This window comes from Megascapheus bottae, chromosome 37 (genome assembly GCF_031878675.1).
Source record: "Megascapheus bottae isolate mThoBot1 chromosome 37, mThoBot2.hap1, whole genome shotgun sequence".
Lineage (NCBI taxonomy): Eukaryota > Metazoa > Chordata > Mammalia > Rodentia > Geomyidae > Megascapheus > Megascapheus bottae.
The window spans coordinates 2,217,701-2,245,184 of record NC_143545.1 but is presented as its reverse complement, the minus strand read 5'-3'; the positions used below and the strand labels follow the sequence as shown (position 1 = coordinate 2,245,184).

General features: G+C 57.3%; 2 protein-coding genes across 2 annotated transcripts; one reads left to right on the top strand and one right to left on the bottom strand.

Annotated features, from left to right (window-relative positions):
- Positions 1-1,762: 1,762 nt before the first annotated feature.
- C1s (complement C1s) lies at positions 1,763-11,328 on the bottom strand. Its single transcript, XM_090325320.1, has 12 exons — positions 11,127-11,328; positions 9,399-9,480; positions 8,868-9,075; positions 8,323-8,500; positions 7,877-8,002; positions 6,755-6,954; positions 5,361-5,514; positions 5,147-5,262; positions 4,817-4,895; positions 4,341-4,469; positions 3,609-3,683; positions 1,763-3,091 (listed from the first exon to the last, which is right to left on the bottom strand). The coding sequence occupies exons 2-12, from the start codon at positions 9,419-9,421 to the stop codon at positions 2,283-2,285; spliced, it is 2,097 nt and encodes a 698-aa protein (XP_090181446.1). The 5' UTR covers positions 9,422-9,480; positions 11,127-11,328; the 3' UTR covers positions 1,763-2,282.
- A 4,565-nt stretch (positions 11,329-15,893) lies between these two features.
- Lpcat3 (lysophosphatidylcholine acyltransferase 3) lies at positions 15,894-27,238 on the top strand. The gene is made up of 13 exons (XM_090325148.1): positions 15,894-16,125; positions 22,869-22,976; positions 23,751-23,857; positions 24,091-24,184; positions 24,265-24,302; positions 24,434-24,612; positions 25,285-25,393; positions 25,526-25,612; positions 25,689-25,855; positions 26,145-26,292; positions 26,426-26,584; positions 26,670-26,798; positions 26,886-27,238. The coding sequence occupies exons 1-12, from the start codon at positions 15,990-15,992 to the stop codon at positions 26,784-26,786; spliced, it is 1,449 nt and encodes a 482-aa protein (XP_090181274.1). The 5' UTR covers positions 15,894-15,989; the 3' UTR covers positions 26,787-26,798; positions 26,886-27,238.
- Positions 27,239-27,484: the final 246 nt, after the last annotated feature.

Genomic DNA, 27,484 nt, shown 5'->3' with positions numbered 1-27,484 from the left:
CCACCACCGGTTAAATCTGGTTTGTTTTGTTGTTTTGTTGAAGATAGAGTCGGCCCTGGAGTGTGGCCTAGTGGTAGAGTGCTTGCCTAGCATGCAGGAATACCTGGGTTCGATTCCTCGGTATCACATACATAGAAAAAGCTGGAAGTGGTGCTGAGGCTCAAGTGGTAGAGCTCCAGCCTTGAGAAAGCCCAAGGACAGTGCTCAGGCCCTGAGTTCAAGCCCCAGGACTGGCAAAAATTAAGATAGGGGCAAAGCCAGGTACTGGTTGCTCACACCTGTAATCTCAGCTACTCAGGAGGCTGAGATCTGAGGATTGAAGTTCAAAGCCAGCTCAGGCACAAAAGTCTGTGAGACTCTTATCGCTGTTGAACCAACCAAAAGGTGGAGCTGTGGCTCAAGTGGTAGAGCATTAGCCTTGAGTGAGAAAGCTCAGGAACCGTGCCCAGGCCCTGAGTTCAAGCCCTAGATCTGGGCAGAAAAAAAAAGAGGAGAGGAAGCAGAAGAAATACCTCTATCACAAATCATATTTTTATTCAATCTCTTTTATGGTGACAGTTCTAGAACCTGAATTCAGGGCCTGGGTTACTTTCCTTTAGTTTTTTCACTTTCATTGCTCAAGGCTGGCGCTTTACCACTTGAACCACACGTCTACTTCTTTGTTTTTGCTGGTTAGTTGGACTGAATGGTGTCATGGATGTTGTCTTCCTGGGCTGGTTTTGAACCACACTCTTCATATCTCAGTCTCCTGAGTAGCTGGGATTACAGGCACGAGCCACCAGTGTCCAGCCAATGGTCAATTCTCCTGGACCTGTCCACCAGGCAGTGCACAGGGATTTTGTGCCAGGCTAAGCAGGATCTCTTGCTGCTGTGCCACGCCTCCAGCCCTAGTTTTGGCAGATTCATGTTGAGATTCGATTCCACTCCTGATGTTAAACTTGAGAAGGAGGATCTCATCTGCTTTTTTATTTTTCCTACCTGGGTTTACCTCAAACCGTGATCCCCAATAATCTCAGCCCCCCCAAGTGGCTGGGATTCCAGGCTTCCCTGGCTCTCCCCAACTCGTCAGACTCTCTAGTTAAAGCTTTGCTCCTTAGTTTACTGCTGGCCAACTGTTTAAGTCCAAGGTTGAATTGATCTCTTTGGTTAATGGAAAACCAAAGTCCTTTCCTGATAAACTCAAATAGGACTCTGTCAGCATCTGGTTCTTTATTAAACAATAAATAATTAATAAAAGTGATTGCTGGAAAGCCACGTGGCACAGGACAGCGTTTCCTCTGGATTCTTGTACTCAGTGCTCAGTTTTCATAAGACACCCCATTAAATCATCATCACCTGAATACAGATCCTGTCCTTTGTCTTCTGATCAGGGTAGAGCATTTGTTTAGTGTGAAGGATGGCCTGGGTTCAATCCCACCACTTTAAACATATAAAGGGGCCGGGAGTTTGGCCTACTGGTTAAAGTGCTTGCCTTGCATGCACGAAGACCCAGGTTTGATTCCTCCGTACCACATACATAGAAAAAGCTGGAAGTGGTGCTGAGGCTCAAGTGGTAGAGCTCTAGCCTTGAGAAAACCCAAGGACAATGTTCAAACCCCAGGATGGGGGGAAAAAATCTCAGTTATAAGCGGGGGGAGCTAAATTCCTTGTTTACCAGGCTACATATAATTGCTTGATGCCCTTATATCTCGCAATACAATGTTCTTGTATCCTATTTTTCTGTAGTTTTGCCATTTGGGGAATAAGATAAAGCCATCCAGAATCGGATTCTCAAGATGGTTTATTGGTTAGTAGATATTGAGAACAGTGAATCAAATGGAATTTCAGCAAGGTTATGATAAAGAAAAACAAACAGAAAAGGAAACAAAGTATCCCTGCAGAATAGTCCAAGAAAACAAAACAAAAAGCAGGCTTTTCCCCTGGCACTCCTAACTCAAAAAAACCCTGACACAATTCCACACTCAGAACCCTTCCTCTACACCAAGACAGGCTGCCAGCCTGCCTGGCACTGGTAATTCACGCCTTCAATCTCGGCCCCGCTAGGGGGCTGAGCTCTGAAGACGGCCGGTTCTAAGCCAGCCTGAGGAAGAAATTCCATGAGACCCTTCGGTCAAAACCACGAGTGGAGCTTAGCTGCGTGGTTCAAGTGGTAGAGCGCCAGCCCAGAACAGAAGAGAAAAACCGATTTTTAAGAGCAAAGCAAGAAACACAAGGCCTTTGTGTTGGCGCACACACACACACACACACACACATACACGGGGACACAGGTGACCGCAGGCCTCTCACTGGTCCTCGCCACCGATGTCATTCTCCTGCAGTGTCTTCCTGATCCAGTCCACGTAGTTGCTGACCTTGGTGTAGACGCCGTAAGTTCCACATTTTGCTCCCCAGGACACCAGGCCAGCGGCATAGAACTTGGGGGTCTTGTGCTGGGGATCCTGGATGGCGAGGGCTCCCCCACTGTCCCCCTGACAGCTGTCCACCCCCTTCTCCCCCGCACAGAACATGTTGCCTGTGAACACGTAGCTGGCCCCGTGCCCACCTTGGGAATTGTCCCTGGCCACCTGCTGGCATTTCTCCAGGGGCACCACAGATACCATGGCTCCCCTCAGCCTCACCACCCGATCTCTGTCCTCCGTTTTACCCCAGCCTGAAATCAACCCCACGTCCGCCACGTCGGGGCCGTCATCTGCAGAAGGGCCCGGGAGGCAGATGGGGCCCACCCTGAACCCCATCTTTACAGGGTCCTGGAGTTGCACCAGGGCGATGTCATTGTCAAAGTCCCTGCGTGCGTCAGGGTCCACGGCCGGCTTCCAGCCTGGGTGGATAAACACGCGTTTGGGGGTGAGGGTCTGGGTGTTCTGCAGCTCTGAGGTCTTCACCGAGGTGGACCCCACAAACATGGTGGGGTGGGGGGATTCGTCCACCACGTGGGCCGCGGTCAACACCCAGCGTTCCCCGATGAGGGCCCCGCCGGCCCACGACGAGGCGTCTCGGAAGAAGACCTGCCACGGGAAATGTTCAATCTCCGCCATGCGCCCCCCAAATATCTTCTGGCGGGTGAAGAAGGGCTTTCTGGGGACCCCGCAGACTGGGAAGAAGAAAAAATAACAAAGAAAGAAGTGAGCAGGAGGTGGGGGAGTGGAGGAGGGGGAGGGGTGCCTCAGACACCACCTCCAGGAAGCCCTCCTGGCTCTGCTCCAGCACCTTCTTTGGGTGCTGTCCAGTCCTGGGGCTTGAACTCAGGCTCTGCGCGCTGTCCCTGAGCGTTTGTGCACAAGGCTGGCGCTCCACCACTTGAGCCACAGCTCCATGTCTAGCTTTTTGCTAGTTAGTTGGCGATTCCAGTCTCACACACTTGGCTGGGAGTTTGGCCTAGTGGTAGAGTGCTTGCCTAGCATGCATGAAGGCCTGAGTTCGATTCCTCAGTACCAAAGACATAGAAAAAGCCAGAAGTGGTGCTGTGGCTCAAGTGGTAGAGCTCTAGCCTGGAGAAAGCCCAAGGACAGTGCTCAGGCCCTGAGCTCAAGCCCCAGGATTGTCACACTCACACACACAGTGACACCCATGGGTATCTGTGTTCTCACCCGCACCCCAGCCCATCTTACCTGGAATGCACTTGGGCAACTTTGTACCCAGCACCTCATTCACCCAGCTCCCATTACCCGCACAGTGGTACTGCCCTGAAACCACAAGACAGCGCAGGTCAGGCCGGCGGCCACCACGCCTTCCTTCTTCCATTTCCCCTCTTCCTCAGCAGCATCCTCTCCTCCAGGATCTGATCGGAGTCAGAGCAAAGTAGCTGGAGGACGTGGAGCCGTGGCTCAAGTGGTAAGGCGCCCGCCTTGAGCACAAAAGAAAACTGAGAGCGTGAGGCCCTGAGTTGAAGGAACAAAAAGAAGCCAGAAAGGAAGAGAAGAAGGAGGAGGAGGAGGAGGAAGAAGAAGAGGAGGAGGAAGAGGAGGAGGAGGAAGAAGAGGAGGAGGAGAGGGAGGAGGAGGAGGAGGGGGAGGAGGAGGAGGAGGAGGAGGAGGAGGAGGGGAAGGGAAACTCTAAGCATTAAGTGAGATCATTGCTGGGGCCAAGAGTCGTAGCCAGCACTGGGATTTGAACTCAGGGCTTTGTGCTCTCGACTTGCGTTTATTTTTTTTTCCACTCAAGGCTGGTGCTCTACCACTTGCGTCACGCCGCCACGTTGGGCTTTTTGCTGTTTCACTGGAGATGAGAGTCTCCGGGGCCTCACTGCCTGGACTGACTTCAAACCACCATCCTCAGATCCCAGCCTCCTGCAGAGCTGGGGTGACAGGGCCCTGCACCCCGAGGCCCATCGGACACCCCACCTGCGCCTTCGGGCTCCATGGTGTAATAAGGCTCTTCGCACGTGTACCGGGCCACGGCCCCGAACGACGTGTCCTCGGGCTCGTCCACCCTCCCGTTCTCCACGGGGTCTGGAGCACCGCAGTCCACGGCTGCAGGGGGGAAGGGGGGCGGTCACCCCGTGTCCACCCGGCCTCCTTCACCCACAGACACAGTCCCCTCCCCTGGACGGCCCCAGAGTCTTCTAGAAGCCTGGGATTCCCCAGGTGGGTCAGAGAACTTCCATGGCCGACCCTCCCTCCCTCCCTCCCTCCCTCCCTCCCTTTCTCTCTCGTAGTCTTGGGACCAGATCTGGGCCTCGCTGTGGCCTTCAAAGGCCCCGGCCTGTCCTCTCTCGCCAGCCTCACACGTTTTAAAGCGATCTCTTTGGTTTGGGCGGTCGCTTTCTTCCCCCCCCCCCCCCCCCCCCCCCGGGCCCTCGTTTCCAGGGGACACGCACGCTGACACTCCAGCCTGGCATCGCTCCACTGCCCATCGCTTTGACAAGAAGAATAGAAAAACGTGGAACTGACGCTTCCCTGCGGACACAGAGGCGAGCGGAGACCACCGGTGAGACGGCAGCCCGGGAGGCTGGGGCCGGAGGATCGGAGCCCGAGGCCAGCCAGGGAGGTCGGTGGGGCTTCGTTCAGGGGCCCGGGCGCGGTCCCTGCGCCCAAGGCCGGCGCTGCCCCTCTTGAGCCAGGTCGGGTGTCGGCGGCTCCCTGGGCCCCGGGCCTCCCGGCCTTTCCCGCCCCGGCTGGCCCGGCCCCCGGCTAGGCCGCGCTTTCACCTGCACAATCTCAAATCCCTCCTCGCAGGAGATCTTGACCACGTCCTTGAACACGTATGCGGCCTTCTCCGGCTCCCACACCGAGTTGTCTTTGACTCGCTTGGCACACGGGACGGCTTGGAAAAGACACAAGGGACGCGTCACCCCCGCTCCCGGCTCCCCCGCGCGGTCCTCGAGCCCCGATCCGAGGGTCTCGGCTTCCCGGGCCACTCACGGTCGCCGTGGTAGCGGAGCCTCCAGCCCCGGCCCTCTCCCGCGAGGTCGGACTGAAAGACGACGTCCAACGCGCTGCTCCCGGTTTCGATCTTCAGAGGCCCCGGAAATCCGTGACCACAGTAGGGACCGAACTGTCGCTGCTGGGTCACAAACTACGAGCGAGACAGACAGACGGACCGACAGACAGCATGGCTGCAGCCATTCACGGAGAAAGAGCGAGAAGGAAAAGGGCTGAACGGATCAGACAGAAGCCTAGCGGGAGGACGTGAGGCCATCGGGGCGTGGCCTAGCGGGAGGACGTGAGGTCATCGGGGCGTGGCCTAGCGGGAGGACGTGAGGCCATAGGGGGCGTGGCCTAGCGGGAGGACGTGAGGCCATCGGGGCGTGGCCTAGCGGGAGGACGCGAGGTCATCCAGGGCGTGGCCTAGCGGGAGGACGTGAGGCCATCGGGGCGTGGCCTAGCGGGAGGACGCGAGGTCATTGGGGGCGTGGCCTAGCGGGAGGACGTGCGGCCATCGGGGCGTGGCCTAGCGGGAGGATGTGAGGCCATAGGGGGCGTGGCCTAGCGGGAGGACGTGAGGCCATCGGGGCGTGGCCTAGCGGGAGGACGTGAGGCCATCGGGGCGTGGCCTAGCGAGAGGACGTGAGGTCATCGGGGCGTGGCCTAGCGGGAGGACGCGAGGTCATTGGGGGCGTGGCCTAGCGGGAGGAAGTGAGGTCATCCGGGGCGTGGCCTAGTGGGAGGAAGTGAGGTCATCCGGGGCGTGGCCTAGCAAGAGAAAGTTGGGTCATCGGGGTGTGGCCTAGCGGGAGGAAGTGAGGTCAGCAGGGGGTGTGGCCTAGCGGGAGGAAGTGAGGTCATCCAGGGTATGGCCTAGCGGGAGGATGTCAGGTCATCGGGGGTGTGGCCTAGCTGGAGGAAGTGAGGTCATCAGGGGTATGGCCTAGCGGGAGGATGTCAGGTCATCGGGGGTGTGGCCTAGCGGGAGGAAGTGAGGTCATCAGGGGGCGTGGCCTAGCAGGAGAAAGTTAGGCCATCGGGGGTGTGGCCTAGCAGGAGGAAGTGAGGTCATCCGGGGCGTGGCCTAGCAGGAGAAAGTTAGGTCATCGGGGGTGTGGCCTAGCAGGAGGAAGTGAGGTCATCCGGGGCGTGGCCTGGCGGGAGGATGTTAGGCCATCGGGGTGTGGCCTAGCGGGGGGGGGCGGGGGGATGTTAGGTCATCAGGGGGTGTGGCCTGGCAGGAGGAAGTGAGGTCATCGGGGGTGTGGCCTAGCGGGAGGAAGTGAGGTTGTTGAGTGCCAGCCTGGAATGAAATAGCTCAGGGACAGTCCTGAGTTCAAACCCCGAGCCTGGCACACAACATATAAAGGAGTAGCTCATCCATCACGCACCACTAAACTGTCCCGGCAGTTCCCGTCGGCATCGGCAGGCTCCACGTCGAAGTCCTCCCTCCGCAAGGTCACCACCACCTGGAAGCCCTCCTCCAGGGCAATCCGGTACTCACACCTGGAGTTCTCGGGGTATGGACTCGGGTAATTGGGGCTTTCAATCTCCCCGGCCAGGGCTGTGAACACGTCCCCCGTACAGTTGACTGCAGAGGATGAGAGTAGCAGGAGCGGGATGAACACGGGAAGGCCAGACTCGCGCTGTCACGTCTTCTGTCAGAGAAATCCATTGGCTGTTGCACGGCCCCTGACTCACACCTGTCATCTGAGGATCCGAGTTCAAAGCCAGCCCGAGCAGGAAAGTCAGTGAGACTCTTAACTCCAGTGATCTAGCAAAGAGCTGGAAGTGGAGCTGAGACTCAAGTGGTAGAGCGTCAGCCAGAAGCAAAAATGTCAAGGGATGCACACAGGCCAAGTTCAAAACCCCAGTACTGGCCGTAAATAAATAAAGTGCTAGCTTAGCCTCCCATCTGGTCCCTGATTTGAACCCATGCTCCTCTGCAAAGATACTGGGAAGAAACACACAGGCATCTCCCACACGTCCTCCAGCTCACACTAACGGCCCCAGGCCTGGCACTGTATGGTTAGGAACTTAAGCATCTCCCCAAATCTAAGGATGGTTCACCAGCCTGTGATGGGGCCTAGCGGGAGGAAGTTAGGTCATCAGGGGTGTGGCCTAGTGGAAGTTAGGTCATCAGGGGCGTGGCCTAGTGGGAGGAGGTTAGGTCATCAGGAGCGTGGCTTGGCAGGAGGTAGTTAGGTCATCGGGGGCGTGGCTTAGCAGGAGGTGGTTAGGTCATCGGGGGCGTGGCCTAGTAGGAGGAGGTTATGTCAACAGGGGCGTGGCTTAGCAGGAGGTTAGATCATCAGGGGCGTGGCCTAGTGGAAGGAGGTTAGATCATGAGGGGCGTGGCTTAGCAGGAGGTTAGATCATGGGGGTGTGGTCTAGTGGGAGGAGGTTAGGTTATTGGCAGCTCCTCACAAGGTGTCTATTCATTTCTGACCCCAGAGAGCCATTACGTGTTCAGACAGTGCCCATCGCAGCCCCCAGCGCCGGGCCTGGCTCACCTCCACAGTTCCTCATGTCGTCGTAGAGGAAGTATTCTGGGGGGCAGGAGCAGAAGTAGCCACCGATGAAGTTGTTGCAAAAGTGACTGCAAGGGAAGTCTGAGAACTCCGTGCACTCGTCCACATCTTAAGGAAACCAAAACAAAAGCAGAGAGAGCGGGAAAGGGAGGTGAGAGCAGCGACCTCGAAGCAGGGCTGACCCCATCTCCCTTTAACTGCAAGAAAATGCAGCGACTTGCTTGGCACTTGAGAGACGAGAGGCTGTTGACCAGTTTGAGTGCCAACCTGGGCCCCACCTCAAACCAGCAGGCCGGAGGGGACAAACCGAATCCTTTTTCCAGCTTCTCATCTGAAGCTGAGATCTGAGGATCCCGGTTCAAAGTCAGACCAGGCAAGAAAGTCCATGAGACTCTGATCTCATGTGCACACAGCGGACTTCTCCTTACCCGTGGCCACGTAGTAGGCAGCAAATCCAGTGAACCGCTCTTCGTTGGAGAAGTCGGACTTGAAGGTCACCTGGACTTTGTTGCTGGGGACCCGGAATTCCTCCACGATGGGGGAGTCGGCGCTCTTTCTGGGCCTCCGGCCGCAGAGTTTACCCTCCTGGATACTGCCAGACATTATCTAAGAGAAACATCCAAAGCACATCAGGAAGGCGGGGCGCCGGCCATCACACCTGTCATCCCCACAACTTTGGAGTCTGAGGATCGCAGTTCCAAGCCGTGGGGGGGGGAAAGTCCATGAGATCCTGATCTTGCAATGAACCAGCAAAAAGCCACAAATGGTGCTGTGGCTCAAGTGGTATAGCGCCAGCCCTAAACACACACACACACACACATACAAAGATGTCAGGAGAAAGTGATATTTGGGCATGGAGTTGAGGCAGAAGGGGTAGAGAGCAGAGAACAGAACCATTTACCCCTCCACCCCCCCCACCCCGCCTGCCCGTGACCCCCGAGTCACTGGGCTTCTTCCTGGGTGTATAATATACCTGCACAAAGTCATACTCGCAGTCCTCTGACAGCTCCAAGTCCAGGTGGGTGAAGTAGAGGTGAACGCCAAACCCTTCCGGAACTTCTATATCCCAGGACTTGTCCACCTCGTTGGGGTACGCCTGGGGATAATTGGGGGACAGAATCTCCCCGTACATGGTAGGCCCGGCACTCACCCAGGCCAACAGAGAAAACAGGGTGACACACCTGGGGAGAGGAAAAAGACACAGTGAGGGTTCGAGATGCCAAGAGCTGCATGGGTGACTCAGGAGGCCGAGATCTGCCTCTAATGAAACCACCACAAAAGCTGGACTGGAGGCCTGAGCCAAGTGGTAGAGCACCCAACCATAAGGAGTGGGGGGTGGGGGGAGCTGGGGGAAGGCAAGCAAGAATGAAAGGCTGTGAGTTCAAGTCCTAGGGCTGGGTTGAAAATAAAACAAAGTAAAATAAAAGGCCTGGAACAAAGCGAGTGGAGCTTGTGTGTGGTGTGGTGTGTGTGTGTGTGTGTGTGTGTGTGACCTGGGACTTACCACATTTGCAGAGACGAGCTCATGGCTGGTTCTTTGTGCCTCTTGGACTGCAGAGAATGACGCAGGTGTCGAACCTGGAAACCTGTAAAGAATGAAATGCAGCTTTCAGCCACTCTGGTTCAACACCTGGTCCCACGCTCCAATTTTCTCTTTTGTTGTTGTTGTTGTTATGCCCATCCTGGAGCTTGAACTCACGGTCTGGGCGCCTTCCCCGAGCTCTTCCACTCAAGGCTGGCGCTCTATCCCTTGAACCACAGTGCCACTTCCAGTTTTCTGGTGGTTCATTAGAGATCAGAGTCTCATGGATTTTGTTGCCCCGGCTGGCTTTGAACCGGGATCCTCAGATCTCAGCTTCCTGAGCCGCTGGGATGGAAGGCGGGAGCCAGCGACTTCTTTACATTTCATTTATTTGATTTAGCTCTTGCCTCTGTACTTTCTGGCTGCGTCTCCTGGTATCTTACTGGCCTAAGAGAAGAATGAACTTCTTTGGACCTGGGAAGGAAGAGAGGGGAGGGAGGGCAGGAGGGAGGGCGGGAGGGAGGGATTCTGACAGAAAAGGAAGGCATCCGTGTAGATGGAACTGCAGGAAGAGAAGGGCCAAGTGACAGAGCCGTACAAAGGACAGCTGGAAGAGCGTTTCTCCTGTATAAACCCCCTGCACGCAGTCACTTGTGTTGTCACCACTCCCCAGCTGCTCGGGAGGCTGAGATCTGAGGATCACAGGTTCAAAGCCAGCCTGGGCAGGAAAGTCCATGAGACTCTGGTCTCCAAGGAACCACCAGAAAAGCAGACGTGGAGCTGTGGTTCAAGTGGTAGAGCGCCAGCCTTGAGCAAAAGGGTCCAAGGACAGTGCCCAGGCCCTGAGTTCAAACCCCAGGACTGACAAAGAAGAAGAAGAAAAAAACAACTTCCCTTTTTTTTTCTTTTCACTTCCTTCCTTTTCCTTTCCTTTTTACCTCCTTATTTCCTCCCCTCCTCTCTTCTTCCCTTCCCATTGTCTCCCCTCCCCTCCCCCTCCCTTCCCCACTCCTCCTCTCCCCTCAACCCTCCTTTCCTTCCCCTCCTTTCCCCTCCCCTCTCTCTTTCCCTCCCCTGCCCCCTCCCCTCCCCTCCCTCCCTTCCCCCTTCCCCCCCTCCCCTGTACTGGGAGTTGAAGCCAGACTTTTTGCTTTTCCTTTTCCTTTTTCGAGGTAGAGTCTCCCTGGCTCTGCCACAGCCGGGCCTTGATGCCCCCTATCCTGACCTCTGCCCCCCCCCCAAAGACGGAAAGGCTTCCATTTGCTTTCAACCCTCAAAACCACTGGTGGGAGGTGAGGAAGTGGGGGAGAATGGAATCCACTTGTGGGAACTAGTTTGTCGACATTCAACCTTGAAAATAAAACCAAATTCCCTTTCTAGGCCTGGACCCCGTGCTGGCTGAAATCCGCAGGGGAAGATCTGAGGCTCATGTGGTCACAAAAGACAAACTCTTCCCGGTACTGAGCCAGCAAAAAGCTGGAGTAGAGCTGTGGCTCAAGTGGTAGAGCACCCACCCTGAGCAGAGAAAGCTAAGGGACAGGTCTTAAGTTCAAGTTCCAGTGCCACCACCCACACACCCTCAATAATAATAATAATAATAATAGTCTCTTTCCAACCCTCCATCTTTGCCCCCAACCTCACTCTCGGAGGCTCTCTGCCTTTCCCTTTCCCTCCAGAAAATCTCTGGGCTTTCTTTCTGAAAGCCTTTACCTTCAGCCGTGGAAGGGTCCCGTGTCTCAAGCCCCCCTCCAGGGCCTGCTCATTCTGAGAAGCCCAGGGACAGCAAATAGAGCCTGATCCACGCGTGGCTTCCCCGCCGTGCGTCTGTTAAACTTCTCTCCCTGTAGGGAGCATGGCTGAAAGTTATTCCCTCATCCAAACACAGAATTCAGCCTAGATCTTGAGGTCCCCCTGCTGTTTAAACCACAACTCTGTTCTGCTTTGGTTTGAGATTATTGGCTGTACAACACCAAGCGAGAAAGAATGGGGGAATTTCACCCATTGCCCAATCTCTCTCTCCCTCTCGCTTTCTCTATCTCTAGCCAAAGGGTGTGTTTTAGAGCTTTCCCAGAAATCTGATGATCTGTAGGAAAAAAAAAAACAAACCCAAAAACCAGAGGACTGATTTGAAGAGAGAAAAGCCAAAGGTGCAAAGTTCACTCCCAGGCTTGGTAAACGACAGCTGTCATCTCAGCTTCTCAGGTTCAAAGCCAGCTCCGGCAGAAAAAGTTCACGAGACTTTTTGATCACCAATGAACCATCAAAATAGCTGGAGGATCAAGTGGGAGAGAGCTGAGACCCGGAGTTCAAACCCCAGACACACACACACACACACACACACACACACACACACACACACACACACAAAACCTATAGCTCCTCAGTCTTGACCTTTGACCCAGGTGTGAGTTTGAGGGGCGGATTTTTTACAAGGTCCATGCAGTCCTGGGACCCATCCGTATGTCTGTTGGCTAAACGTATTGATCTTTGCAGTAAATAGAATAAAGAGTTTACATTCCCCGCGCCTCAGCTCGTGTCAGGATTTGCTGACAAATGAGTTCAGGTGCCAAGCATGAAGCAAACAGACTTTGGGGAGTTTAGAAGGGCCAGGAGATTGTAGCTTGAGGCCATCCCTTGACAAACCTCTACCCAGAGGATTGAGCGCAGTGCTCACACCTGTAATCCCAGCTACTCAGAAGGCTGAGATCATAGAATCGAAGTTCAAGGGCAGCCTGAGAAAGAAAGCTGAAGATGGTTATTTCCACAAATAGTCAGCAAAAAGGCGGGAGTGGAGCTGTGGTTCAAGTGGTAGAGCACCAGGCCTGAACACTAAAGTCAAGTGACGGCGTGAGATTTTAAGGTTTTGTGGACTTTCCTGCCCAGGCTGGCTTGGAACCCCGATCCTCAGATCTCAGCCTCCCGAGTAGCCGGGATTACAGGAGTGAGCCACAGTCCCCGGCTTCTGCAGGGCATCCTTGTAACTCAGCGGCAGGCCTAGAAGAGCCATCCTTCACCCATGGCCCTGGCACTGGCTCTTTCCTTCTTTCTCACTGCAGTGGCCTGCCTGTCACAAGCCATAGCAGAAAACCCGCGACCATATCACCTGGAAATGCTTCCAGTCCCGAGCTGCAGCTGCTGAAGGCCCTCGAATTCAAGCTTAGGCCTGAATTATTCGCTAACCTAGATCAACACACAGGGGGGGCTCTTCTTTCTTTTTTGGCCACTCCTGGGGTTTGAACTCAGGGCCTGAGCACTGTCCTTGGGCTTTTTCCTCAAGGCTAGCACTCTGCCACTTGAGCCACAGCACCACTTGGGCTTCTCTATGTAAGGTGGTACTGAGGAATCGAACCCGGGTCTTTGAACATGCTAGGCAAGCACTCAACCACTAGGCCACACTCCCAGCCCCACCCAGGTGCTCTTGAAGTGGTGGTCTTGGTGGGCGGAGCCTGTGGTGGGCGGAGCCTGTGGTGGGTGGAGCTACAATGGGCAGATCCTTCTGTGAGTGAGGCGTTCAGTGGGTGTGGCCTTGGTGGGTGGAGCCTTGAATGGGTTCTGTCTAAGGCTTCAGGAGGCGTGGCTTTACATGGGTAGAACCTTCAATGGGTTGGCCTTCTGTGGGCGGAGCCTTTGGTGGGTGGAGCCTCGTGGTGGGCGTGGCTTCGTGTGGGTGGGGCCTAGTAAAGGACTTATGTCATTGGGGCTTGGCTCAGGGTAGGGTGGTAGCCTTGAGCTGAAGAGCTCAGGGACAGGGGTCCAGGCTGAGTTCAAGCCCCATGACCCACTAAAAAATAAAATAGTCATATTCCTTAAGTCAATTCCCAGATTCAGGCTATTTTCTTTCCTTTTTTTTCCTCCCCTCCCATTGATACTTCAACTTAGGGCTTGGGCTCCGTCCCAAAGCTTCACGGTAGCCCCTGACCCCCAAACCTTTGTGTTCTCTTTAGGCACAGGCCCACTTGTGTTTTTTGAGTGGTTTTTCTGGGTGGTTAAGTGTCACAGACTTTCCTGGGACGATGATTAAAGCCATTTTTGTATATTTTAGAATGCCTTAAATGAATGAGAATGGATGCCAAACTACTACCAAAAATGTACATGAAGTCTGGTGCTGGTAGCTCACACCTGCAATCCCAGCATCTCAGGAGGCTGAGATCTGAAGATCACCATTCAGCTCCGGGAGAGAAACCTGCGAGATCTTTTTTTGGTTCCTTCTGTGTTCCTTTGTCAGTTTTCCCCAGAATCTTTGACTGTTTCTCCAGAGCTGGCAATGAGTCAATGCTAGGATTTGGCTCTGCATAATTCCTGTTGTCTTCGTGGGACTCCTGGTCTATGTCTAAGCCAAGTTCAAGCTCTGGCACATGCTAATGTCTGGGTCTTATTAGGTGGTGTAATTTGGATAGGATAGATGCTAGCCTCTTATTATTCATGGTGATTTGAATAGCCACGCCCCCAGAAGCAGGCCAGCTAGGACTTCGATAAACAGCTTATGATAAAGCCAGCCGAAGTGTTCATTGAAATAGGCCTATCTTAATTATATCGCCTCTAGAGAGGTGAATACACTTGTTTGGCAGGCAGGATGATATGGGGTTCATTCCCTCACCCCCCCAAAAAAAACAATGGAAAAGGGGAGTCTTCGTATATTTGGTTCTGCCCGTACTGTGGCTTGAACTCTCAGGGCTTGGCTTTCTCAGTCAAGGTTGGTACTCCTCTGCTTGAGCCATGCCTCCAGTCCAGCTTTTGTACTCCTCTTTAAGGAATCTCAGACTTCCAGGCTGGGCTTTCAGCTTCCAGAGTAGATAAGATTATAGGTGCCATTTACCATCTTTTTGGTATTCTGCGGCCACCAGATCCTGGCAAGAAGGAGGGGAGGGCAGGGGGTCCTTAGAATTCAAGAGTGAGTGGGAGGAGGAGGAGGAGGAGGAGAAGGAGGAAAAGGAGGAGGAGGAAGTGGAGAGGAGGAGGAAGAGGAGAAGAGGAGGAAGAGGAGAAGAGGAGGAAGGGGAGGGGAGGAGAGGGTCTGAGGGGTGGGGAGGAGACAGAGGGAGGAGGAGGGGAGGAGGAAGCAGCAGCCTAGCCTGGGGGCTCACACCTCTCCTCCCAGCTACTCAGGACGCTGTGATTGGAGACCGGAAGTCGGAAGCCTGCACTGACAAAAAATTTCAGAAGGCTCCTAATCTCCAAAGCAGCAAATTAGGCAGAAGTGGCTGCGGCTGGGGAGTCAGCACCAAGCCCAGAGTTTAAGCACAAGCCCCAGGTTCCAGCCCAGGCCCCCAGTTCCAGCCCAGGCTCCAGATTCCAGCCTAGACCCCCAGTTCCAGCCCAGGTCCCAGGTTCCGGCCCAGGCCCCCAGTTCTAGCCCAGGCCCCCATGGGGCTCCGGCCCAGGCCCCGAGTTCAAGCACAGGCCCCCACTTCCAGCCCAGACCCCCATTTCCAGCCCAGGCCCCCAGTTCTAGCCCAGACCCCCATGGGGTTCTGGCCCAGGCCCCAGGTTCCGGCCCAGGCCCCAGGTTCCAGCCCAGGCCCCCACTTCCAGCCCAGGCCCCCAGTTCTAGCCCAGGCCCCGACTTCCAGCCCAGGCCCCCACTTCCAGCCCAGGCCCCAGGTTCCAGCCCAGGCCCCCATGGGGCTCCGGCCCAGGCCCCCACTTCCAGCCCAGGCCCCGAGTTTCAGCCCAGGCCCCCAGTTCTAGCCCAGGTCCCCACTTCCAGCCCAGGCCCCCAGTTCTAGCCCAGGCCCCCATGGGGCTCCGGCCCAGGCCCCGAATTCCAGCCCAGGCCCCCAGCTCCAGCCCAGGCCCCGAGTTCCAGCCCAGGCCCCCACTTGCAGCCCAGGTCCCAGGTTCCGGCCCAGGCCCCCAGTTCTAGCCCAGGCCCCCATGGGGTTCCGGCTCAGGCCCCCACTTGCAGCCCAGGCCTGCAGCCACACTGGGCTGCGAGGCGCGTCGGAGGCACCGCGCCCCAGGTGCCGTTAGGCGGCGCTCTCGAGCCCGCGGCCGCGCTCCCGCCGCTCCGTTACATGCCCCAGTAACCCCAGCGCGCAGGTGACCGCGAGTAACCCCGCGGCGGCCCCGCCCCTCGCCCCGCCCCGCGCGTCGCCTGCTCGCAGCTCAGCCAATGGGCGTGCAGCAGGCGGGGCGGCCGGACGGGGGGTCCGGCGGACTCCGCCCCCAGCAGTTAGGAGGCGAGCCGTGCCGCCACCGCGCGCCCAGCCCCGGACGTCTCCATGGCCGCCGCCCCGGCCCGCGGCTCCGGCCCCGCCCACCCGGACCCGGACCCGTTTTTATTTTTTTCTTCTCCTCCCCCCCCACCCCAGGAGTCACCTTTGCCTTACAAACGCCTGGCCCCGCCCTCTTCCTACCTTGCTCCGCTAAGCCCCGCCCCGTTTCCCCTCTCGACCAATCAGGGCGCGGGCCTGGGCTGCTGGGCGGACCCTCCAGCCAATGCGCACGCCGTGGGCGGGGCCGCCGGGCCGGAATTGGGGGTGAAGCCGCCGCCGCCGCGCTGAGCCCACACTCGGGCCCGCGGAGCTTGGGGGCGGGCGGGCGGGGGGTCCCCGGTGGGCGCCCGCGGCTAAGATGGCGTCTGAGGCGCTGGGGGGCGCGGGAGCGGCGGCCGAGCCGATGGGGGGCCTGCGGCTGGGGCTGGACCGGCTGGCGTCGTCCCTGGGCGCGTCGGAACAGGCGCTGCGGCTCATCGCCTCCATCTTCCTGGGTGAGGACCCCGCGCCCCGCGGGGGACGGGGCCCGCCGGGGCGGGAGGGGGGCGGGCGTGGACCCCGGGTGCACCGCCAGTCCCGGGGGGCAAGGACGCCCGGGTCGGCCCCGCACCTGTTCACCAAGATCACCCCACGACCCCGCTGCGCCCTCTGACCCCCTCACCCCAAGCCCACCCCACCTGTTCACCAAGATCACCCCATGACCCCCCTGGGCCCTCTGACCCCCTCTCACCCCCAGCACCCCACCTGTTCACCAAGCCACCCCATGACCCCGCTGCGTCCTCTGACCCCCTCTCACCCCCTAGCACCCCACCTGTTCACCAAGCCACCCCATGACCCCGCTGCGCCCTCTGACCCCCCTCTCACCCCCAGCACCCCACCTGTTCACCAAGCCACCCCATGACCCCGCTGCGCCCTCTGACCCCCTCACCTCTTGCATCCTTGTTGTGCTCTCTGCCCCCCAGCACCCCCCCTGTTCACCAAGCCCACCCCATGATCCTGCTGTGTCTTCTGACCCCCTTCATTCACCCCTAGCACCCCATCTGGTCATCAGAGTCCCCCACACCTGTGTCTAGAGTTCCAGTCCTGTGGCCATGTGCATGCTGTTATTAACAAGCACGTTTCTGTTTAATAGCACAACCCCCCCCAAAAAAAAAAAAACTGGATTAATGTAGCTCTTTGGCAGGGGGGGGGGGGCGTCTCCAGCTCACACTGCCATTTGCCCCCTGAAAATCCTGGGTTTAAGAAACAGGGGCTCAGCCACCCCTATAAAAACCCCAGGCTTGTGTGATCCAACCCTAAGTGGTTCAAAGACTGCCTCAGGAAAAAGGAACTTTAGATAAAACCCAGTTTATCTCCTTATCCCTGAAAAGAGGAAGACCTCCAGCTTTTATCAGAATTCTAAGGTGGAAGTAGTGTGGAAATGGTTTGAAGTTTTGTTCTTGGTTGGTGTGTGTGGTGTGTGTGTTGGGACCTGAACTTGAACTCAGGACCAGGGCACTGTCCCTTACCCTTTTCTCTCAAAGCTAATACTCTAGCTACGCCTCCACTTTGGTTTGGTTAATAAGTCTCATGGATTTTCCTGCTTTGGTTGGCTTTAGAACCGCCATCCTCAGGAGTGAGTGACCCAAGTCAGGCTGGAGTTTTTTTAGAAGGTATAAAACTTCAGCTTGGGAGAGTCTGGGTGGGCAAAAAAAACCCTGAAGCCTGATACTTAATATCACCAAAGTGTGAACTCAATCTAGATAATGAAGGAAGGTGTTTATTCATATTTAAACAGCCTTGGCAGATTCCATTGCTGTGTGCCTGTTCCATATTCAAAGCAAAAATCGGGGTTAGGGGGGCTTTTGGTCTCCCAAATAAACGTTCCTCTTCCTGGAAGAATTGTTAAGATTTGGGGGAGGGGGGAGAGGAAAGGATTTGTGGCTTGTGCAGTTTACTTGCTTGTCATCTGACTTTAGAATATAATCCAGATTTATCCAGGACGTTGATGTCAAGGCTCCTTGTTCCCGGCTAGCTTTGAACTTCCTACTCTTTGAACCCAGCTTCTGACCCACTTTTTCTTTAGAACTGTGGTTGGCAATTAAGGGTGTTTGCCTTCATAGGGAAGGAAGCCCTTCCTGCTTTTTGTGTACTATAAATCGAGGCTGGTCAGATTTATCAGGAGTCACAGGGAAAGGTGGCTAGGACTTAGAATTTATCCTTTGGGAGAGGTTTTTGTGTGTTTGTTTTGTCTGTCCCAGGACTTGAACTCAGAGCATTCTGTCCCTAAGCTCTTTGTCCCACCTAAGGCTGGCACTCAACCACTGAGCCACAGCTCTACTTCTGGTTTTCTGGAGGTCCATCGGAGATAAGAGTCTCATGGACTTTCCTGGCCAGGCTGCCTTTGAACCGTGATCCGCAGATCTCAGCCTCCTGAGTAGCTGGGATTACAGGCGTGAGCCTCCAGTGCTGGTTTGAAGTGTTTGTTATCTAGGGATGGAACTTGGGGGCCTCTGGCATGGGAGGCAAAGGTTCTGCCTCAGTGAAGTGCCAGCTGGGTGTTAGCTGTTCCAACATAGAGCCCTGGGCCAGAGGTTAAATATATTTGGGCAACTAAACATAAACCGATAAGCTCAACAAGTTCAAGGACGGAAGCGAGTGTTTTGGTTGTAACTGCATTTTCCACCTGGAGGGAGACCTTTAAGCACTGGAATTCCTGGTTCCAGAACCCATCTCTGTGAGAAAGCTGGGCGATTAGGAGGGGGAAAAACCTTCTCTCTTCCCCCTCCTACCGGTAGTGGGGCCTGAGTGCTTTCCCTGTGCTTTTTATCTCACGGCTGCAACTTCACCACTTGAGTCACAGCTCTAGTTCTGTCTTTTTGCCGGTGCATTATGAGATGAGTTTCACAGACAGCCCTGCCTGAACCAGCCTGGAACTGTGATCCTCAGATCTCAGCCTCCTGCGTAGCTGGGATTACAGGCATAAACAGTGACGCCATGCCTGAACCTGGAAGACCAGGAGGAATGGCAAGACTGTGCAATCAAAGGCACTGTGGAATGTTGGAGGTTAGGAAATGAGCTTGTGCAAGCTCCTCTAATAACCCCAATAAAAGGCAGAAACCTAAGTGCTAGAGGAGATATGCAAAGCATTAGGAGATGTTAAAGATGAGGCTGGACTTTGGGTGTTGAGTCCAAGGTTTCTGTGGATTGAGCCGGGCACTGAAGGCCCCCCTGTAATATCAGCTCCTCAAGCAAATCTACACCTTTCATTTCAGTCCTCAGAAGGCTTTTTAAGCAGCCGTAGCATCGGAGCTCAAGCCTGTAATCCCAGATCAGGGCATGGTTGGGTGATCCTGTCACCCCAGCTCCAAGGGAGGGCACAGTGGCCCTTCCCTCTCCATGCCACACAAGAAGCACAGATAAGAGGAGGGAGCAAGAACCTGTCTCAGGCTCCAGCAGTGCAGAACTGGTTGAAAAGGCAGAAGGGACATGTCCAGGCCCTGAGTTCGAGTCTCGGTGCTCGCACACACTACCCAGAGACGCTGAAGACACCACTGGTCCAGGGGCCAGAAGTCGGAGAAAGCCCGATGTCATGCTGATGATATGCTAATTTATGCTAATGACATGCTAATGAGACCTGCTCTGAGTGGCAGGCCACGGAAAAGATAATTATTGGGCTCTCAGGGAACGAGGGACTTTCCCAGCATGAGGAGGTTGCCAGGTTGGAGTTCTAGTCCTTTCTCTTCCCTTTGTGGTTAAACCCAGATGCCATTAGCCAGGACCAGCGGGAAGCTGGGCTCCAGGCCTGGCCGGGCTTGGCATGGGAGTAAGAAGTCATTTTCCCAGGGACACCTGGCCACAGCGAATGCAAACTGGCTTCAAACAACAGGTCTTCCATGTACACCAAGGCACCGCCACGGCCCTCCAGGAGAAACCTATGATTCAATACCAAAAAACCCCAGAATGAAATAGAACAAGTGTCCCCCTCGGGGTAGCATGGAAATGACAGTATCAAGAAACCAAGCCAGGCACTGTGGCCCCCGCCTGGGATCCCAGCTACGAGAATGTCTAGGCTGCTGCATCTCCACTTAACCACCGAAAAGTCAGCCGTGGAAGGGTGGCTCAAGTGGTGGAGTGCCAGCCTTGAGCAAAAGAGCTCAGGGACAAAGCCCAAGCCCTGGGACCGGCATGGAAGGAAGAAAACCAACCAACCAGAGCTGGCTGGGTAGGGATGGCGCACGCCTTTAATCCTAGCTCCTCAGGAGGCTGAGGTCTGAGGATTGTAGTTTGAGGCCAGTCCCGGCAAAAGAAAAGTCCTTTTTGAACAGCAAAACACCACAAAAGGAAGTGTGCCAGGGGTGAATTCCTTTCAGCTCTCGAGGTTTCCATTTCTGCTGTGATCGCAGTTCTAAACTCAGATGGACTTGGATGTCTGTCCAGGTCACACTCCATAAATATAAAAGCAGCAAAGAGAGCCAGCTGGAGTGGCACCCAGGGGCCTCAGAGGACGCCTTGCAGAGAAATGACAGAGTCAGCTACAGGTGTGGGGGGGGGGAGACTCCACCCAACCCTGGCTCGGTGAACCCAGCAGCTCAGCCGGGCACTGTGGTACACGCCTGTAATCCTGGCTACTCAGGAGACTGGCATCACAGGGTGCTGGTAGATTCAAAGCCAGGCTGGGCAGGAAAGTCTGTCACCTGCATTTAACCACCAAAAAAGCCAGAGGTGTGGGGTTTGTGGCTCCGAGTAGGACGTCAGCCTTGGGGGGGCAGGGGGATAGGCCAGTGGGCAAGGTCCTGGGTTCAAGCCCCGTTCACAATGCTGTGGATGTATGCACGTGTGAATTCAGTCCAGTAGGAAAATGATCGTATAGGATTCTGACTCTGGACCTCCAGGTTGGGCCCGCAGTCTTCCTGCCTCTCAGCCTTCTTGTGAGCCGGGATTATAGGGTTATGCTACTAGGCTGGGTGCCCAACCAAACATTCAGGTTCTTATCACTGTCACCTTTTCTCCTGTCGTCAGAGTCTTAGTTGGGCAAGAAAGAGCTTCTATTGTTTTATTTGTAGAAATACCTATTGAGTAAAAGACATCTTGGTCTGACCTAGGACTCACGCCTGCAATCCCAGCTACTCAGGATTGGAAAAAGAGGCCGTGAGTTCAAGCCCCAGGGCAGGCACCCACACACAGCCAGTGTCACATCCCTTGTTGAGACGTATCGTGGAGAGCAGTCTTGGGGAGCCCGGTTTGGGAAAGTACTGGCCGGCTGGCGCTTGGGCAAGCCGAGGCCAGATCTAGTTAGACCACCTTTGCTCCGGCCGAAGTGAAAGGACACTGCTTAGGACACAAGTTCAAGCCCCAGGACTGGCACCAAAAAAAAAAAAAAACCCAGAGTGCCCTGGGCGAGGACATGTTTTCTGGTTTCTGTCCCTCTTATCAGCATCTCCCATGTGGCAGTTCCCTCCCTCCCCCATTCAATGGTCACTGTGTGCCCGCCCTGTCATTCTGGCAGGTGGCAATGCAGGTCTGATAACAGTGGGGACTGACAGGCAGGCTTGTGTCCTGGGCCTGCCAGGGCGTGTCCACAGTTTTACCACCCTGGCAACATGCATTTCTCTTGTTCTAGAATGCTTCAATCCTTTATTTGGAGAGGTATGGCAGGGGAACCTGAGCTCACTGATGCCCAGGAAAGGCAGACCTTAGGGAAAATGGCTGCTGCTCCCTGCTGAGGCTTTTACAAATATTTCGGATTGGTGCTCTACCACCTGAGTCACAGCCCCACTGGTAGCTTTTTGCTCGCCTAGATTGGCCTCAAACAGCAATCCTCAGACCTCAGCCTCCTGAGACCTTTACAGGCATGAGCGCTGGCCCCCCCAGCTCAAGAACAGCTCAGATCACTTGTTCTGTCCCCCCCCCCCAAATCCCATGACCCAGTTGTCAGGATGGCGAGGCGTTCCGCGGAACTTTCAGGAATAAACTTCCCTGTGTGAGCCACGGGACGCAGCTGGGGCTGTGAACTCCTGAGCTGGAGCCAGCCTGCCTGTGGCTTGGAAGGAGGTTCGTGATGGGAAGATAAGCAGAAGAATGAGTGTGAGCAGATGCCAAGACTGGATAGTTATAGAAAACAGCCCTGGGAGCTTGCAAAAAGCAGTCAACTACTTAGGCGTGGCCCATCCGTCCCAGACGTGGGCCTGTGGCTGGAGTTTTGGAGACTGAAATGGGCTGGGTGGCTTCTTGTCTCCCCTCTGGGCTTTCGTTCTTTATCTAATTATGGGCTTGGGAGGTGTTTCTAAGATTTCCATCATTCTAAGAATGAATTCAGAAAGACCCACCCAGCCTGAATCAAGCCCTAGCCAGCCAGTCACCTGGCACCCTTCCCAGCATGGCATAACCTAAACAGACTCCAAAGGTGAGCCGGGCCCCACCCCCTGGCTGGCTCCCAAGCACTGTGCCAGCGCCCCCTGCAGGCCGCAGCGCTGGGCGCTGTCCCTGAGCTCTTCTGCTCAAGGCCTGAGCTTGAGTCACAGCTCCACTTCCGGTTTCCTGGTGGGTCATTGGCAATGAGAGTCTCATGGACTTTTCCTGCCTGGGGCTGGCTTTGAACCCCGATCCTCAGATCTCAGCCTCCTGAGGAGCTGAAATGACAGGTGTGAGCCACTGTGCCTGGCTGAAGCTTTTTCCAGGTTGGCCTGAAACTCTGTCCTGCTATCCTAGGCCCCTGAGTGCTGGATTATAGGCATATGCTGCCATGCAGGGGCTGTGTGTGTGTGTGTGTGTGTACACATGCGTGATGCACTCCTATGGACACTTGAGTTGATTGAGCTCCAGGCAGGGAATCCATTCACGGAGAAAGGCTGTAAGGCTGGCCCTGTGGAAGGTTCTGGAGGGAGAGCTTTCTGGCCGGGACACCCTGGTAAAGGCCAGAGGAAAAGATGAGTCAGGGTTGGGGGAGGGCGGCCAGCTCCTGTAAGTGCCCAAACTGGACTTGAGTCACATGAGAGCCTGCAAGAAGAGTGGCCGAGTGCTGTGGCTCACGCCTGTCACCCCAGCCAATCGGAACTGAAAGCCACCCCAGAAGTCCGTGAGACTCCATCCAAAAGCCAGAAAGTGGGGCTGTGGCTCAAGTGGTAGAGCACCAGAGGGAGGAAAGCTTGATCGTTGTGGTATGATCCACTCTGGACTGAGTGTACTCTTGGGTGAACTTCCAGGGTGCCACGGGATGGCCTGGCACAAGTAACGCTCTCCCTGCCTCCCCCTGCAGGCTACCCCCTGGCCCTCCTGTACCGGCACTACCTTTTCTACTCCGACAGCTACCTCATCCACCTCTTCCATGCCTTCACAGGCCTCTCCATTGCTTATTTTAACTTTGGTAAGTGGCTAGACTCCAGAGGGACTGGAGGAGAAGGCCCTGGAGCAGATTCACCTCGAGAAATCCGTGGACAGCAAGTTAGAATTCTCTGCGCCACGATGGGGCTGTGTGGACAGGGGCCCAGCTCAGCCGTGCCCTATAAAACCTGTGTGTAGCCAGGCACGGTGGCTCACACCCTGTCATCCCAGCCAATCCACAGGTTGAGACTCAAGGATCACAGTTCAAAAGCAGCCAGGCAGGAAAGTCCATGAGATTCTGATCTCCAATGAAGTAGCAAAAAGCCAGAAGTAGAGCTGTGCTTCAAATGGTAGAGCACCAGCCTTAAGCAAAAAGTCTCAGGGGCAGCGCCCAGGCCCAGCCCCAAGCCAAAACAACAAAAACTGTGAATGTGTGGTAGAATCACAGGTGTGAGTCAGCTGTGTACCCAGTGGGGAAAAGATTTTAATCGGTGCCAGAGGCGGGGGAACGGGGGATGACTATCAGTCCCGGGACTTGAACTCGGGGCCTGGGCTCTGTCCCTGAGCCTCTTTGTGCTCTACCACTGAGAGCCACCGCTCCACTTGTGATTCTCTGCTGGCTTACTGAAGAGTCTCATGGCCTTTACTGTCTTGAACTGTGATCCCCGGATGACAGGTGCGAGCCCGGGGTGCCTGGCTCATGGTTCTGTTTCCATTAGGGGTGCTGCGTGGAGACGTTTCCGGGGGTCCTCCGGGGGTCGGGCTGGGTCGGGTCTGGGGAGGGAGGCCGGCTCAGCTGTCTCGCCGCCGTCCCCAGGGCACCAGTTTTACCACTCCCTGCTGTGTGTCGTGCTGCAGTTTCTCATCCTCCGGCTGATGGGCCGAACGGTCACCGCCGTCCTCACCACCTTCTGCGTGCAGATGGTAAACTCCCACACTGGGGGGGCCGAGACCTGGGGATCGCCAGAGGGGGTGCTGTGGCTCAGGTGGTGGAGCGCCAGCCTGCAGCTGAAGAGCGCAGGGGCCGGGACCAGCATCCGATCCCAGCCTCCCAGCGCCTCGCAGGGCCTAGAACCCCGATCCTCAGAGCTGGGCACCCTGGAGGGGGGCGGGGGGCCGAGGGGGGGAAGGGGAGTGACGGTGCGCCCCCCCCCCAGGCCTACCTTCTGGCCGGCTACTACTACACCGCCACGGGCACCTACGACATCAAGTGGACGATGCCGCACTGCGTGCTGACGCTGAAGATGATCGGTGAGTGGGGATCGCGGCCCCGGGCCCGCCTGACCCTCCCCCCCACCTCACGCCCTCCCCCTCTCCCTCCCTCTGCTCAGGCTTGGCCATCGACTACTACGATGGAGGCAAAGACCAGGTAAAGCCCGGGCCGGGCCCTGCGCAGGCACGCCCCCGCCGGAAGTGCCCCCCACCGGAAGTGGCTTCTGGGGGGGGAGACCCCCACCCTGAGCCACCCGGTTCTGTACCCCCCCCTTCCTCCCCGCACAGAGCTCCCTGACCGCGGAGCAGCAGAAGTACGCCATCCGCGGGGTCCCGTCCCTGCTGGAGGTCGCGGGGTTCGCCTACTTCTACGGGGCCTTCCTGGTGGGCCCCCAGTTCTCCATGAACCACTACCGGAAGCTGGTGCAGGGGCAGCTGACCGACGCGCCCGGGAAGGTTCCCAACAGGTACCGCACCGACCACGCCCCCTCCCGGGCCACGCCCCATGCCACGCCCATCATGGGTGCCAGGGAAGATTCCCAACAGGTACCGCCCCGGCCACGCCCCATGCCACGCCCATCACGGGTGCCAGGGAAGGTTCCCAACAGGTACCGCCCCGGCCACGCCCCCTCCCGGGCCACGCCCTCCCGGGTGCCAGGGAAGGTTCCCAACAGGTACCGCCCCGGCCACGCCCATTCCCGGGCCACGCCCCATGTCACGCCCCTCCAGGGTGCCAGGGAAGATTCCCAGCAGGCACCGCCTCGGCCACGCCCCCTCCAGGCCACGCCCCTCCAGGGTGCCAGGGAAGGCTCCCAACAGGCACCTCCCTGGCCACGCCCCTTCGGGGCCACGCCCCCTCCAGGGTGCCAGGGAAAATGCCCAGCAGGTGCCTCGGCCCCTTCCCGGCCACGCCCCGTCCAGGGCCACGCCCCCACGGCCCTCCCACCCTGGTGCAGGCGCCTGTAACCCCAGCCACTCCGGAGCCTGGAGGGTCCGCGGGATTCCAGCCAAAAGCTGGAAGTGGAGCCGTGGCTCCAGCGGTAGAGCCCCCGGCCCCGCAGGCCTCCTCCCGCACCCCAAAATACGCGGGGGGGGGGGGGGCGGCCTGCGCCCTTCTGATGGGACCTGGTCGTTCGCAGCGCCGTCCCCGCCCTCAAGCGCCTGGGCCTGGGCCTGGCCTACCTGGTGGTGTACACCGTGCTCAGCCCGCACATCACCGACGACTACCTCCTCAGCGAGGACTACGAGGTAGGTGGCCGAGGAGGGCGCCCCGATGTGTTCGATGGCGTCCCAGTGCCCCCCACCCCAGCACCAAAAGCAAAGGCGTCGGGGAGGCTCTGTGGGCCGAGGGCGGTCTCGAACCTGTGCTGTGGTCCGCAGAGCCGCCCGTTCTGGCTCCGCTGCGTGTACATGCTGCTCTGGGGCAAGTTCGTGCTGTACAAATATGTCACCTGCTGGCTCGTCACTGTGAGTAGGGGTGCGCCGGGAAGGGGGGACCCCGGGGAGGGGGGCGGCCAGCGCCCAACCCCTCCCCTCCCCGCAGGAGGGCGTGTGCATCCTCACGGGCCTCGGCTTCAACGGCTTCGGCGAGGACGGTAGAGCTAAGTGGGACGCGTGTGCCAACATGAAGGTGTGGCTGTTCGAGACCAACCCCCGCTTCACGGGCACCATCGCCTCCTTCAACATCAACACCAACGCCTGGGTGGCCCGGTAAGCGGAGTCACAGCCCTGCCCCGCTGCGGCTGAACCCCCAGAGCGCCCCAGGAGGGCGAAACAGGAGGCTGGCGGTTCTGAGCCAGCCTGGGCCGGAACGTCTCCGCCGACCTGGCAAAAAGCCGGATGTCGAGCTGTGGCTCAAGGGGTCAAGCACCAGCCTTGAACAACAACAACAAAAAAAAATGGTAGGAGTAGCGTGCAGGTCCTGAGTTCAAATCCTAGGATGTACACAATCACACACACACAGTCCCAGCTGCTCAGCCTGTGCCCCCCTCTCCCCCAGCTACTTCTTCAAGCGCCTCAAGTTCCTGGGGAACAAGGAGCTGTCACAGGCGCTGTCGCTGCTCTTCCTGGCGCTGTGGCACGGGCTGCACTCGGGGTACCTCATGTGCTTCCAGATGGAGTTTCTCATCGTCATCGTGGAGAAGCAGGTGTGGGGGCCCGGGGTGCAGGGGTGCAGCCGGGCCTCCCCTGCTCTGCTCTGCGCCTGGGCGCTGTCCCCGGCTCTCGAGAGACCCCAGGCGTGAGCCTCAGGCCCAGCCAACCCTGGCGCTTCCCCCGCAGGCCGCCAGCCTCATCCAGGACAGCCCGGCCCTGAGCCGCCTGGCTGCGGTCACCGCCCTGCAGCCCGTCTTCTACCTGATCCAGCAGACCATCCACTGGCTGTTCATGGGCTACTCGATGACCGCCTTCTGCCTCTTCACTTGGGACAAGTGGCTGAAGGTCAGTCGGCCGCGCGTGCCAGGAGGCCGCGGAGATTGGGGGCCTCGGGGCCCGGGCCTCGGCTCAGCGGCCTCCTCTGCCCCAGGTGTACAGGTCGGTCTACTTCCTGGGACACGTCTTCTTCCTGAGCCTCCTGTTCACCCTGCCTTACCTGCACAGAGCGTTGGTACCCCAGAAAGAGAAGTTGAAAAGAATGGAATAACCCATCGCCCCGGTGAGTGCTGGGACGGCCGGCGGCTGCGCACACACCCGGAGTTGGGGCCCTGCCACCCCCCAACGCCCCCTGCTCCCTGTCTTCCAGGTGGCCTTTGGCAGGAATGGTGCAGGAATCTGTCTCCTCCTCCACGGCGCGCCCCAGGCCCAGAGCACAGAGCCTCTGTGGGCCAGGACACGGGGGGGAGCTCTTGCAGGGGAGTCGGGGGGCTGCCCCCCCTCGGCCGCCCCCATACACGTTGCCTTATCTCTTCTCCCACTGGCCAGGAGGCCGGATGCTCCTCTGCCAACAGCCTCCGCCTTATGAGCGGACAGGGGCCGCCCTCCCCCCGGGGAGAGGGGGACGCAGGGGCCCCAAGTCCACGCCACGCGCCCCCTTTTCTATCGGAACTGTACCAGATAAAGCTCACTTCTGTTTGTTCCGGTTTTTCACTGCCAGCAGCCCTTTCTGCTTTCCTTCCCGCCCTCTCCTCCGCCAGCCTCTAGGCCATGGGGGTGGGGGCTGCACTGGCCTTGCTATCCCAGGACCGACGGGAAAGGGGGCGACAGTGATCTCACCCCGGCCAGGCCAGGGGGGAAAGGCCAGGTTTGACAGCTCTGCAGCGAGGTCTGTGACCCCGGCTATTGGGGAGGTGGAGATGTGTGAGGATCACACTCGGGCCAGTCCCGGCATCAGAGAGCCTGGCC